This window comes from Lepus europaeus, chromosome 19, assembly GCF_033115175.1.
Source record: "Lepus europaeus isolate LE1 chromosome 19, mLepTim1.pri, whole genome shotgun sequence".
Classification (NCBI taxonomy): domain Eukaryota; kingdom Metazoa; phylum Chordata; class Mammalia; order Lagomorpha; family Leporidae; genus Lepus; species Lepus europaeus.
Genome location: NC_084845.1, coordinates 48,273,087 through 48,288,515, shown reverse-complemented (window position 1 = coordinate 48,288,515; position 15,429 = coordinate 48,273,087). Strand labels below are relative to the sequence as shown.

Here is a 15,429-nt window from a genome sequence, read left to right as displayed (position 1 = left end):
AACTGCAGAATTTCTATTTGCCTTTTATATAATTTGTCTCGTGATATTTTCTACTTCAGTGGAATTGTTATCATATTTTGTATGTTTAATTGTGACTTCCTGTAAATCTTTGAAGATATTTATAATGACCACTTTGAATTCTTTCTCTGAAATCTGTCAGATGTTCATTCTCACATGTGATTTCTTTTACTTCCTTTTTGGCATATTGGTCAGCATTTCCTATAATTTTTACACTGGCTTGTCTTAATTCTTTTAATGTTTTGCTGTAAATTTGACATTTTAAAAAAAGATTTAAAAATCTCTAGTCCAAGAGCCTAGATATTCTTCCAGGTCTCCTATGTGGATGTAGGGGCCTAAACACTAGGGTCATCCTCCTCTGCTTTCCCAGGTCCATTAGCAGGGAGCTAGATTGCAAGTAGAGTAGCCGGGACTTGAACTGGTGCCCAAAAGGGAAGCCGGTGCTACAGGCTATTACTTTACCCTCTCTACCACAATGCCAAATTTGACATTTTTGATAATATGTTGCAGTTTCACATATTGATCCTACCCACCCATCCCAAGGGTTCATATTATTATTGTTTATTTGTTGATTGATTTCCTGAATTATTTTAGTAAAATGTATTTCTCCTAGTATTGTGAAACCTCTGATCCTTCTCAGTAGGTGCTATCTTGAGTATTTCCATTAACTCCTGGAGACAGTGATTTTAGCAGGGGTTTCTTTTACCATCTCTTTCTTTGATCTCATGAAGCTGTTGCTCTCTGGACATAATTTGTTCCAAAAATGATCCATTTTAAATTTAGTTTCCTTGAATATAAGTGTTTGAGATTTCTTATTACTCCTGTAGGGTTCCTCCCAGCTGCTCATTCCCCTGTTCTCTTCCGCAAGGTGCCAACAAACCATTTAGTCTATATTTATCTCTTGTGGATTTTCTGAATCTAATGCTTCTTCCCTATTTGCTTTGCATAGCCACTTTTCCTGGTTTGAGATCACCCTTAGGCTTGAACTTCACATCCTCTTGTCAACAAAGTTAATTTCCATAAGAGAGATTTACAACTGCCTGCTTTGTGGCATGCTTTCCCTCTCATACCCAGAGCAAAACATCTGGAACTTGTTTTCAAGTGATAACCCTGCGTTAGGAGCTAAGATTCTGGGGAGAGGAGGACGAGGGAGCCTTGGTTCTCTGGCTCCCCTCCTCCAGCACTACATGGCTCCCTTTTGAGTTCTGTCAAGGATTATCAGGATGCTCGTGTTCCCAGGGACACCTTACCCAAAGGACAGTCTCTCCCATGAGGACGTACTTGGTGGAAAGTGGCAGACCTCACTTATCTTGTGCAGTTGCCCAGAATTTAGCTTCACTAACTGGTAAATGGGTGGGATGAGAAGTGCTAAAATCTGGTCCTCTCCTAGTTAGAGAATTGCAGCCTGTGGGGGGCTGGGGGAGGGAGGAGGGTTTTTTCCTGCTTGTGCTATTCTGGTGGGTTCATTAGTCTTCACATAGTGAAAGGGAAAGGGTCTGTAAGGTCATACATTTGAGGCCATCATCTTGAATTTTGAGAATAGAGGTTACATTCCATTGCTGAAGTGGTGGAAATTTCCCGGGATAGCATTTAGCCCTCTATAGTTAACCATATTACAGTCTTGGATAGTAGCCATTGTAGTTACTGATATTCAAGTCTTGTAGCATAGCCAACAGGGTGAATCAACTGTAAATTTCTAGCGGAGCTATGACTAGCTGGTGTGTGCTTTGGAAGTGCTTTCTTATTTAGTGGAAAAAATGAAGAAGGTGTTAGAGGTCTGAACTTAATTGATTATTGAAAAAAGAAGTTTGAGATATCCAATGCAAATCTGTTCGCTTTCAAAAACTAAACGTTTTCCCCTTCATGGCTTGCATCTAAATTTGCAGTGTCACAGAAACATAAGTAAATGATTGGCTATCTCCAATTCATTTGGTGTAATTGACCACGAATTAATACATTTATTGTATGGTACAGTTGGAGTCAAACTGAATTGCATTCATTACAAGTAAAAAAATCTTAACAGGACCCATGTTAGCAATATACTAATAGACAGGATCTATGTGTGTATGTGTATATGTATACATTTATAAAATTTAAGGATTAAGGACTATATATTGAATTCACTACCATTAGAATTGACCTGGCTGGATTAGAAGATTAATGTCTATTTACACAGATGAAAATATTTATAAACATCACAATATGAAAATAACTTGGACTTTGCTGATACAAAAATAGTCCAAGGTCAATTTGTAACAAAAACTAAAAATCATAAAATATCTGACTCCCATCTTTAATATTATCTCGGTTTTAGTTATAAGGACCTCTTCTCAACAAGTGACTTACTTCTTGCTTTTTGCTGGGTTTTCAAATTTCAACCCAAATAGTCAGTCAGAAAAGTAATAGCTGAAAATGGGCTGTATATTACCCAAGATAAACAAAGAGCTACATCTTCGTTACATATATATTTTTTTAAAAATGAATTTTGCAAAAATAAATGAAGATTGCTTCATCAGAAAACCCTTTTTTAATTTATTCAGTTATGATCTTTATCAAGGCTCCAGCAAATGGTGTTTGGAATTATAATTTATGTTTGATTTTTTTAAGCAGTCAAGAACTAGCTATTTTTCCTTATTGAGTGGTCAAACTCCATAATTACCACGTTGAAAACATCCTAATTAAGGGAAATGGAAACAGACTCACAAGAGAAAGTTGAGTTGCACGTTAAAATGAAATGCCCTCAATGCTGATGTTATTTTTTCCTTCCCATAGGGAACCACAGTCAGATATCACGAGTACCTGTTGCTATTAAAGTGCTGGATGTCAATGACAACGCCCCTGAATTCGCATCCGAATATGAGGCATTTTTATGTGAAAATGGAAAACCCGGCCAAGTAAATATCTCCATGTTGTTAATGCTGAATTTGTTTGTATACAGCTGTCTCATATTTGATTAACCTGCAATATAGTGTGCATTCACATTGTTTATGATCTCTGCCAAGTCATAGACTAGAAACACATCCAAATGGGAACAGAGCAGGAATATATTTTATTTCTGAGATGTTAATTCTCTTTCTACTTAGGACCAAATTGGCTTCTAAAGTGGAACAACCTGCTGTGCCATTAACCCAGAGCCAAATCACTGTCTTAAAATATCTTGGGATATGATAGCTGGAAATATCTTAGAGTGATGGGATCTTGATTTTACCTTGAAATGACAAAAAGCAAGGGGAAAGCTCTTGGACAGCAGGTGTTTGTTTCATATCAAACATATGAATAACATAATAGTTTAATCAAGAATACCACTGATTTATAGGAAATTGTAGGAAGTGACTATTGAAATATAGAGGTAGATATATTTAGGTAAACATAGAGGAATAATTGCTTAGTTATGCAAGTAAAGCAGTTAGTAATTGTGTATTATTATTAGGATTTTTTTTTACCACCTCATAAAGCATAGATAGTGATAATATAGGGAGAAAAAAAGAAAAGAATGAAAAAGTAAAAGAACAGATAGGAGGAAGGGAAGAAAGAAAGGGGGTGGAGGGAGGAAATTATGAAAGATGGGAGACAGGGAGGGAGGTTTGTTAAACAAGAAAAACAACAAAAACAAAAACTTGCTATATTCTGAATGTCAAAATGGAAATAGCCTATGTAAAATTCTACAAAGACACAAATGTAATAGACTAATTTTAACAAGGTGCCAAAGTACTGTATGTTTAAGAAATTTATCATTTTTCAACTTCCTAATTTATTTCTGGATGGTGACATTTTAATTTAAATAAACAGCAGCTGACAGCATGACACTGGAGTTGTTAATCCAACTATTCTTGTGCCTCATGTGGGTGTTAGGAATTAAACTTACTATTTGCCAAGCAGCTTACCTGACAAGAGTCATATTTTCTCCCCTTAAAGAAAGGAATAGCATTGTAGCATTATGCTTTTATTTAATTATTACAAAAGATCCATGTGTTACTCTCACATAAAACCATGGGCATTTTCCTGTAGACTACTCTCATGCACTTGAAAGATTAGCATTGTTTTCATCTACCAAAATAAGTTAACATCACACACACACATACACATACACACACTTCAAGGTGAAATTCTGATAATATAATTGATTAATGTTTAAATACATAGATGTTGTGTTCTCATCAACATATTCAGCTTTAACAGTGATACTTTTATTTTCAGAATATTCTAATATGAGCTTAAATGTTTCTTAATTTTTCATTTAGAATTCCCCTTTATCAACTGTATATTTTGGAATACCTTCATTTGTGATCCTTTGAGGATGGAGTGTGTGTGTGTGTGTGTGTACACCTACGTCAATAAATATCATTTAGTGAAGTTGGCAGGTTCCGTTGGCAGAGTGTGTTTGGTCAAAATATGTCAGGCTGGTTCCATGGATACAGTTGTCTGAACCACATCACTGCTGGCATCATGTAGCCAATCACAGACAAATGTTAGACTTTTCCTATCACACTGAATCTATATAATGCTTTGAAATCTCAATAAAACTCCATTACTCATGCAGAACTCATCACACAAGTTCGAAGGGTCGATAACATTGATATTTCAGAAATTCCACAATGGCTTCACTTGTGACATTGACAGGCATTGCTTCTTGGATCTCTAAGAATCAAGGGGTTTACCCTGTGGATTTTGACTGTTTTGAAACTTTTAATGATTTCTCAGCAGTTTTTCTTATCTTCGTGGAAAAAAAAAAGCATTATTTCCTCACCTTCCTATACAAGATCAAATAAAAAATGCTTCTCTGTTTTTTGATTTTTGCAAGTCAAAAAGAATGACTCATTTTGTGAAGAAATGCTTATGTTGTGTTTGTACTGCACCATCTTATCCCCTAGTGAATCTGTTTAGGCATGCTTAGTAGAGGTAACTGAAGTCATCAAGTATTTTACTGATTTGCAACATTTTGTAACATACCGCTAACTATTGCTGTACAAACAGTTGTTCGTACAACTTTCCTGAATGCTTTGAATCCTTTATGCTAACCAGAACTCATATTTGAACCCTTATATCTTTCCTAGGTCACTTTTAGTGACCATCTATCTAATTTTTATATTTAATAATTTCTAAAATTCCTATTTATTATGTATACGAACTAGTGTTCACTTATAGAGGTTCAACCTAAATACACTTTTCATTATCTCTCATAATACCACATATACATGGCTGACTCAATTTGGAATTAGAATATTCATCAGATGATCACTTTCATGAAAAATAAATATCATAAACTAAATTTTCACTACATTCATTGTTATCTCAATATTTTCAACAGTTAGCATCTGCTTGACAACAGCTCCAGGAAAAGAAGTGCAGGTGACATTCAAATGTCTTGTTGCCTGGAAAGCATAGATTTAAGACTAGACTCGAAGGGGACCAGCTTCCTGGAGATGGTGCAGCTGGAGATCATTAGCAGTAATCAAGGGCAAGCCACTAATAATCCCAGTCTGCATGAACTGTCTGGTCTGAGGTAACTATGTAAAAAAGTTTTTCAAACATCTCACAAAATCAAAGTTAATATCAATGTGAACATAGAGGATATTTTTGTGCTTTACTCTTTCCACTGAATTGAACACATAAATATTGCCAGAATTTTAAAACATGAAGAAAACTTAGAGAGGGAAGCATGTTCATTTATCTGGGTATTTTTTATAGTTCATGATGCCTTTGTGCTAAAACAAGGGTAGAGTCATTTTGAAAGTAGAATTGCAAATCACATCCATTCCTTCTGCCTTCTTATGATACCTAAATAAAAGGTGACATTTCCTTGAATTTTTCCCCTCAAGAGATTAAGAACCACCACCACCACAGGGAGTAGTAGCTCACAATCTATTACATAAAATCCATCTGAACCCCTTTTCATTAGAATCCTTTAAAATAATCCCTCTGTTACATTATTAAATGTTAATGTAGTGTTTTCTGATTGCTAATTATTTCTACCTTTTAAATAATCCAATAACCATAGATAAATTTTTCTTAAGTAAAAAAATATCAGATGGTTCACATCTTTAGACTCTAGTTCACTGATGGCATGATATAGTCATCTGTAGATTATTTGACTGAGTCTCAGTTAAACCAATGGGTAACTTAAACCTTTCTAATGTCCATGGCTGAAATGAGTGTGTATTCATAATTCCAAATTAGAAAGCAAAATATAAGTCTGACAGTTCATTTCTCCGTTAGGGAAATAGGTTTTTTGTAGGTCTGGAGGTATCCATTGTTACAAACTATATGTCAGCATTTGGCTAGGTATGGGGTAATTAATGACATACATCACTCCTAAATTCAGTCTTTCATCACCAGAATATTATCACTATGAAAAATATGTATTTATAATTATGATTATTGCAAGAAAATGCCTCAAGTCCTCTGAACAGCAAGGAGGCTGAGGAAATCAGAAGAAATTGAGCTATTTCCCTGAAAAGATGTAGGACAAGTTCCACCAAAGACAGAAAACATCTATCAAGTACTGGGTAAACCAGATTCTGCCTGGAGAGAATGGTAACCCAGCTGGACGGGTGGAGGAACAGGTAACAAAGGTGGAGAAATCAGTATCTTCCCTCAGTATACCTGACAGCACCACACTGAGACCCTAATGTAAAGAGAAACTTCAATCACTGGTGTTGGCTAGAAGGTCTTCCAGAATCTGCCCTACATCTTATCTCTCTAATAAGATCCTTCTAGGATTTCACTCCAGATATCAACATCTTGATTGTCATATGCAGAAATAGGGTTACTGGCATCAGATGATTCATTGACACAGAGATGTAAATGAATGTCTGTTCTCTAGATGTGAGTCAAAGCCTCTTGTTTAGTCTAAGAGAATAATTCATTGTTTGAGAGCTGGTTAAGTAACAGACTGCTTCACCTCCTTTTGCCTTCAGAAAGGAGTTTCTCCTATTACTATAAGTAAACCTAATGGAGTAAAATTTGATTTTCATCATCAGCTAAACAATTCAAAGTGTACTCTTTGGTGTCATGTTTGTGTTAAAAAAATAACAAAAACACTTTGGCTTAATCTCCTTTAATCCTGTGTATTTCTAACCAACACTGTAGCAATGTAAGATTTGTTTATTATGGAAAAACAGTATTCAATAAAAACAAAACAAAAACCAAAAACAGTTATCCATATTTCTGAAAGATATGTATTTAGCCAATTCTTGAAACATAATAGATCTGCACAAAATTTTGGAATCATTGTTCTAATTCATTTCATTCAGCAATGACAAAAATTTCAAAAATTATTTTCTCAGAAGTCACCATGGAAACATTTGTTTTACTCACAGAAACGCAGTACACACTGCACTCCTTGCATATACAGTACACTTTTTAGAGGAAAAAAATCATTCATTTATTTATTGAAAATATTTATTATGCATCTATAAGATGTTAATCATTGTAGCATAATCTAAGCAAACAGTGTGAAAGATCAGAAAGTGGTTTTTTTTTTTTTAATGGAACCTAATGAGGAAGACAGAATATAAAAGGAACAGAAAGAAAAATATTATTTAAAATTTTGAAAACTGGTTTGAAATTAATATGAAGCCAACTAGACACAAGGGAACAAAGAAAATGCAGGACTTTCCTGTATATAATGTTGTCAGAGAAAGTTACTTTACAGTGGGTGTCACTTGAGCTGAAACTTGAAAATTGAGAAAGAACTAGGAATGAAAGGAGGGTTCTAGCCAGCAGCATAAGCTTGTGCAAAGACCCTGAAGGGAGAAAGAACTCAGTTTGTTTGAAGGATTGAAGACAGCTGTGGTTAGAGTGTAACAGCAAGGATAAGATCGGACACCAAGAGTATCACATTCAAATAAAGTACACACACACACACACACACAAGAATGACAAATATTTATGAAGCAGTAACTGCAAAAGATAATGGTAGTCAGATCTAAATGGTGGCAATGACAACACAGTGTTAAATTGAGACTATACATAAATGAAATAATATATCTGAGAGTATTTCAAAAAATTCATGAAAAGTGGGATTAAAGAGAGATTTATTTTGGTGTAAAGATTTTAAAAAGAAGTATTGAAAAGAGACCATCAGAGATTGAGGAAGAAGGAGAGAGATCTTCCATCATCTGGTTTACTTCCCAAATGGCTACAAATGCAAGGAGTGGGCAAGACCAAAACCAGGAGCCAGGATCTCAGTCAGGTCTCCCACATGGATGGCAAGGACCAATGCACTTTGATTATTATCCACTGCCTTCCCGGGCACATTAAGAGGAACCTGAATCAGAAGCAATGCAACTAGGACTTGAACCATCAGGCACTCCAATATGGGATGCCAGGAGAGCAAGGAGGTGGTTTCACCTGCTGTGCCACAATGTTGGCCCCATGGTGCAAACCCAATTGACATGCATAAGTATGAGATTCATGAAAATGCCAGATTCACGAAAATGCATATCAGGAGAAAATTATGTCTTTGGAAGATGCTAAAATCTCTACACTTCCTAGGGTCTTAAAATGCTTCTCAAGGAAACAGAAACTTTTGAAACTTGGTGTGTCACATATTTTTCAGAAAAAATAGTCTGGATAATAAGATTCAAATCAAGGGTAAGCACTTTTTTATGAAGAAAAAACAAATTCCTGTGACCAATAAAATACTTTACTCAAAAACATTCATAAAATAGCACATTTGAAACCTTAAATGAAAGGAAATAAAGCTTAATAAGAAGAGATAATTATTTCCTGATAAACATCAGCAACGAATGGGTTTGCTACTTATCTATTTATTTTTCCATTTCTGTGGGTCTTTTTCTAATACATGTGAAACAATAAAATGGAATTACAGCATTTTATAACACTCATGAAACAATAAATATAGGAGATTTAATTTTAACTTTCCTGCCAGCAGGCATCTTTCATGATCCATCTGCATACACAAGAGGGAGACAGGATTGATTTTAAAGCAGATGAAATTGATGGCCTCAACAAAATGCAAAAAATACTACTTTCATTATATTTTGGGTGGAGTAAGGAGATGGTAAATTAATGGAATGCATAAAACAGTATTATAAGAAACATATGCAGCAAAACACATTTTGAGAGTCATTAACAGAAGCATTACTTTTAGAGCACAATTGTGACAGAAGAGCAAAGCATACTTTAAAAAATACAACACAAGGGTTTTGAGCTTTAACAATCTAAATGTGAATCACATTTTTGTCAGTTCATACTTTTGTGACCTTGAACATTTGTATCTGCTAGTTCAAACTTTCATATTTTAGGAGTTACTAGAAAGATAAATAGTGATGTATGGATGCAGCTCACTCCCATGCTCAATAAATAATTGTTAGTAACACTGGTTTAATATGTCTTATTCAAAAAATCTAGAACATAAAACTATTCTAAAGTTCAAAGCTTTCTGAGTTCCATCATGAAAGCACATGTGGAAAACCCCACACCTGGTTTCATGTTACAGATCATAATGTAACACAGGTACAGAAAAATGTCTTGTGAATTTTGTGTTTATTCCATTAAGTCCCAAGTTTTCAATTCTGCAAATATTTTAATGACATACTAATTATTTCAATGTTGCCAAAAGTGATGTAATTATGATTTGTCTTTATAGCTGTCCTATGTGTAGAACAATAGGACATGATGTGTTAGACTTGGGTTGTAACTTCAAGATACCTCATTGTGATGATGCCAATATTCTAATATCTGAAAAAAAAAACCTAATCTGTAACACTTTTGTTCTCAAGAATTTAACATAAGGTATAATCAACCTGTATATATTTTAATTCTTCTCACAGTCTTAAAATGTACATTATTAGTATTTTTTTTTCATTGTTACATTTTTATAAGATGGATTGGAGCAACACACTATAAACGATATCTAAATGGGTCAGTGTAATAATAGACAGTCTACTTCCCTCATTTGGAACAATTCTTCCTCTTATAATTTAAAAGTTGTTTTGTTTGTCAACGGTGAAGGTAGAATGCATACTTCATTCTTCTTCACATAAATTTGGGGACCATTTTGTTTCAAATTAAGTGAATTCAAGTATAGGAATACATACTACCTAAACATTTTGAGAAGTCTTGCTTGCAGCATTTTTATCCGTTGGCTAAGCCTTTGGTTTCATTAAAAATTCCACATTTTATTCCGATCTCTAATCTAATAGACATTGATGGTCCTCAGAGAAAATAATATAAAACATTTTCTTAAAAATCTTGAGCTACTTTTGGCTGATGTAGTCTCCTTGTTTTATTTTCAAAAGAAATTATTGAATAAGAACTTCGGGTGGGTGACAGATGAGCCCATGGTACACTGGTTTCCATTTGTTCATAGGAGTCATGAGGATAAGCATGGTTTCTGAAGAAAGGTGTACTAATTAGACCTAAACTTTGTGTTACTAATATATAAATTGGATATGATCTGTCACCTGAGGGACTGGAAGGCAGAGAGTGTAATGCTAACAGCTATAGCCACCAAGTGGTGCAGACACATCGCCTTCACACAGAGGCTGAGAAATTCTTCCAGCCCTTTAAGACTCAGGTGGTGCAGGTTTAGAGTGTGCCATTTCTCAAACTGAGTTTCTAAGTAAATCATATGCACATCATGTCATTATATGGTACAGTTTAGTATGGGATGTGACGTGCATGTGTATGTCTATTTGTATGGAAATATACCTAATAAATTTGGAAAACACCGAATTAAGCAAAGCTACACACTATTATATCTGTTGATTTTGATTAACTGTATGTTTTCCTTGCATTTATAAATTTGCAAGAGGATTATATGGAATTTAGCTTTTGCCATAGGTGATTATAAAATGTTTCTAAATTTCACTCAGAAAATTAAAAAATCAGTGGATATGATCCACTTGGAAAAATCTTTGGGAGGATAAGTAGGAGTCCACATTATCAGCTTAGGAAGATATGTTTATAATATTGAGGCTTTGGGATAGATTCTTCAGCAGTGATAGATTGGAGGATGGAGAAGAGATATGATTGAACAATGAACTCAGATACATAAGCTATGCTGAAATCTCATGCCAAGACACAAGCAGGGCCCAGCAAAAGGACTTAAGAGTGAAGGAAAACAAATTGAACAGGGCTTACCACGTTGAATGAGCCAGTCAGAGAATGAAACCAGTGCAGAGGGAGCCAAAAGATGGAGAGACTTGAGTCCTGATGACAACATTAGTGCCCCTGGATCCAACCGTGCCTGAAGCTAGTATATCCCCTGGACTTTCCAGTTATGTGAACCAATAAATATCCTTTTTTGCTTAAGTTAAAAAAAAAGAGTGAAAAAGAAAACTATACAATTAAAAGTTTGTGCAGGTGGATTCTTTAGGATGCTTTGAGTTACTTTGTACAACCTATTGTCAGTGAAGGTAAACACCACGGAGAAAATTTTGTCAGAGAAAAACACCATAAGAAAATTTTGGAAGTTCTATAATGGGTTTAATGCCAAATGTCTTCTTAGAGGACTGAGGTCTTTACTTAATGTTTAAAAAGAGACAAAATCTGCTGAATCTCTTCCTGCTGTATTTTCTATAGATCAGACTTCTAAACGTCATTCTAAATGCAAGGTAGTCTATGCAGGTAAAAAATAGGACAGGGAAAGACATTTGAATAGTTAGACAAAGAAAAAAATCTTTGGTAGATGATAGCCATGAAAGTTATATAAGTATTCTGGAGATATCCTTTTAACAGATATGAACTGTGATTATAATTGAACCATATTGTACAGTTTTGAAGCAATTTAGGAAAATTGGATTATTGTATAGATTTTGAGAAAATTTTTCAAATATCCATGTTTCCTTTTTTCTTAATTATCATTGTAGTAATCTGATTTGTATTGTATTCACAATTTGTTTTTCAAAAACTCCTCTTTAAGGAACTCATTTTTAGCCTACATTGTTTGGTTTATTCAGTTTGGAACACACTTGCTACCTGGTAAAAGTCATAGACTTTCCCCACATATGTCTGAATATTTGGATAATTTCATACTATTTCACTTTCAAATTGAGGAATGTCAGTCACTCATTCGTAGGCCATCTTCTTCTCCAAGTTGGAAAGTTCTGCACTGAGAAATAAACTTTAGTATTTCAGTAAAGCCTGTATTGATAATCATAAATAAACTGGTAATAGTAGAAAAATTAATAGAAAATCAAAAATTATGCTGTCTCTTCTGCCTATGAACTTTGCTACTGTCATCCATTCATTCCTTTTCTATCATCTTCAAATTCATATCACTACAAGAGGATTTTAGGAAAAAGAAAATTGAATTTTGACTGAGCAAGTGCTGTGCTTCAATTGCAGGTGTCACGTTGACTCGTTTCTGAATACTCCTAGAGAACAGTTGTATATTCTGGAAACCTTGAAAAACATCCCCAAAGTTGAAAAAGGATAGTCTTCTGTAAACTTGTCTGTTCTTAGAGAGCACTATGTCTCCTATATGTTCATTTTGTTGTGAATTTAAGCACTCAGAATCCATATAGAACCCTTATTTTTCTAAAGCAAAGAATATGAACAGTACAGATGCATGAGTCACACTTACATGTTCTCCAAAATATTGAAGTCTTAAGTGTAACAGAAAGGGGCAATGAACATCAACAAGATTTTGAAGCATCATGGTATTTATATTGAAGAGCAATGTGCATGGAATTTATGATCAGTCATATTTAGGGTCAGATGTTTTATATATATATATATATATAATGTCTTTGATGCACTATAGAGCTGTCTCTTAATACTTGTTTTTCAAGGCATTGCAAAGATTACTGATGATTTAACAGTGTGCTTGCCATCATTTATTTATTCATCCATCCAAAATAATTTATTAGGCAATACTTATTGAATAGTTTCCATGTGTCAGGCATTGTTTAGTATCAGTGAGAGAAATATCATATATTATAATAAACCTAAGAACAAATCAATGAATAATAGCTACAGGAACTCGTGAGAGATGTTCTTATAGATCCCATGATACTGTTATGCGTGTTAACCGATCAGACTACCAGAAATGTACTCTTTGCTGACTGCTCACCTTTTCAAAAGCTAATAATGGCAGTGATACCCTATTGCTAATTAAATATTTTGAATTAATGTAAAAATAGTTCAGATACCCTATTGCTAATTAAACATTTAATATAAAAATAGTTCAAAATGAGGTCTAATAAACTCTTAATAAAAACAATTTGATTTATATTTAGGATGACTGATTAACAAAAAAGCGTCAGAATTGTGCTATGGTACACAATCCACAAGTTCATTTTTCCAATTTCCAGTCTTAGAAAGACTGACTTCAAATCTGTAATATCAAGAAAGAGAATGGTGTTAGCTTCCATCTAAATCCAGATATGAGTTTGGCATTCATTGCCTCATTCCAAGACTTCAAGGATACTTTGTTTTCTCAGATATAGATGAATGTTTCTCTTTCATCTTCCCTTGAAATCAAACATTTCATTATAAGTTATCAAACATGAGGTTTTTTTTCAGTTGCAACCTAGAATTTTATTAACAGAAAATATTGTAACAGAAATATTTATAGATGCATATTTCTAAAAATCTCTGATCTTTCCAGAAATTTTTATATATTTTCCATGAAGTTGTTGTCTAATGATTTAAAAATCAGCTGAGATCATGGTAACTTGCACTGGGAACCATATGAAGCTTCTATGTGCCATTTATGCAGCATGCCTATACAGTCTGCTTGGTGGAGTGCACTTCCTTGAACAAATCTGTTCTTGTTCTTCAACTGTCAGCTAAGTAAATTCAGATGTTATTACATCAATGAAAAATTCAGCCTGATTAGTATAGCTATTTTAGTGCATTTTAATAGTATAAAATCCTTCAAGTGAACTATTGGGCATCTCCTTTTAGATAACATGCTCAGGCAGTGGCTATTTGCATTAAAATAAAATGAGGTGTCAAACATGATTTAACCGAAAATTTTATCCGCAACCACTTTACAGATATTTGGAGGATGATTCAAATATTCACCATTTCAACCACTTTCTTCCCAACACATCAAGCCCTGAGCTTGAAGAGAGCTAAACAATATAAACTCTCTTCCTGAATAATCGTGAGCGAGCTGTGAATACCAATCTTTTTCCTTGGCTCAAAAGAGTGGTCCTCAGACTTGAGAGTTTACCAGAATCATCTAGAAGGCTGTTGAAAATGCAGATTGCTAAACCCTAACCTGAGGCTTTCTGGCTCAATAGTTATGAGGTGAGGCTCAAAAAACAAACGCATGTCCAGTGAGTTCCTGGATTAAGTAAGTTGTAGAAAAAGCATACTCTTTTCTAGTGTGATACATCAAATTTCTGAGAGCTGATATGGCAGTTACTTACTGCTAGTAGTAGTCTTTTACTACAGGCATGCTAAATAATTTCAGCTTTCCTTTTGGCCACAAGGCTTAGCTAACAGAAGCACTCATTTGTATGTATAAACCTTTTTTTCATGCAGATTACTTAGGAGTTGAATGAGGAATGGAATGAATGGCACTTATCTACTAAATATACCATAAAATGCATTTAATGATGATTGATCTCATCCCCAAAAGCCAAGAAGTCCCCTCTTCTTACTCATTTTCTCCACATGTATTCACGTGCTTCTGAAGTTACTTCTTCAAGCTTCACCTGGAATGGAGGTTTTATGGAGATAAAATTGAGTAACTGTGGGGAGAGTTACACAAGGGCTCTGAAGCACCTCCCTTCCCTCCCCGATTTTATTCTTTGTAGCTGCCTGAAAGCAACCTCTTTCAAATATAGTTCTTCCCTCGACTTTGTAACAATCTAGCATCATTATTCCTAGGTGAAGTGGCCAACTCATATTTTTCCATTAAATACTTGTGTATGCAGTCTGTCTAAAGGCATTATCTATGTTTCAAGTTTTCTTCCTTTGTACTTTAATTCATACTTATTTTTTTATGTCTAGAATTATATAACTAAGTCTCTGGGCTTATGTGTTTAGGCACCTATGCTTTGTGTTGAGATAAAGTAAATGTAATTTTATTCTCCTGTAATATGACTTAGATGGATCCCTGTTTGAGTAATTTCATAACTGTTATACTTATCAAAGTGACATGTCATCAATAAATAGTAATGTATCCAATAAAAACAATAATAATAATGATGATGACTAACATTTCATTGAACATTTACTAGGAACTAAATATTGTGCCAAAAGACTTATGTGAATTAGCATTGGTAATCAAAATAATCCTATGAGGAATGGTGCTCTTTCATTTGTATTGTAGATATACAAGGAGACTAAATTTCAGAAAGAATTAGGTGACTTCCTCATGGCACACAATGAGTGAAGGGTAAAACTGACTCTTATCTAAGTATTGTTTCCACAGTCTCCTCTCTTAAAGAATACTTCACTAATTGTATGTTATGCTATCTTATCTTC

At 34.3% G+C, this 15,429-nt stretch overlaps 1 protein-coding gene across 2 annotated transcripts in view; it reads left to right on the top strand.

Annotated features, from left to right (window-relative positions):
* Nucleotides 1-15,429, top strand: part of CDH8 (cadherin 8) — a 393,065-nt gene that overhangs the window by 304,281 nt on the left and 73,355 nt on the right. For both annotated transcript variants that reach the window (XM_062176392.1, XM_062176391.1), the window contains exon 8: nucleotides 2,791-2,912. In XM_062176392.1, coding sequence (XP_062032376.1) covers nucleotides 2,791-2,912 — 122 coding nt within the window. The remainder of the gene's footprint in view (nucleotides 1-2,790; nucleotides 2,913-15,429) is intronic.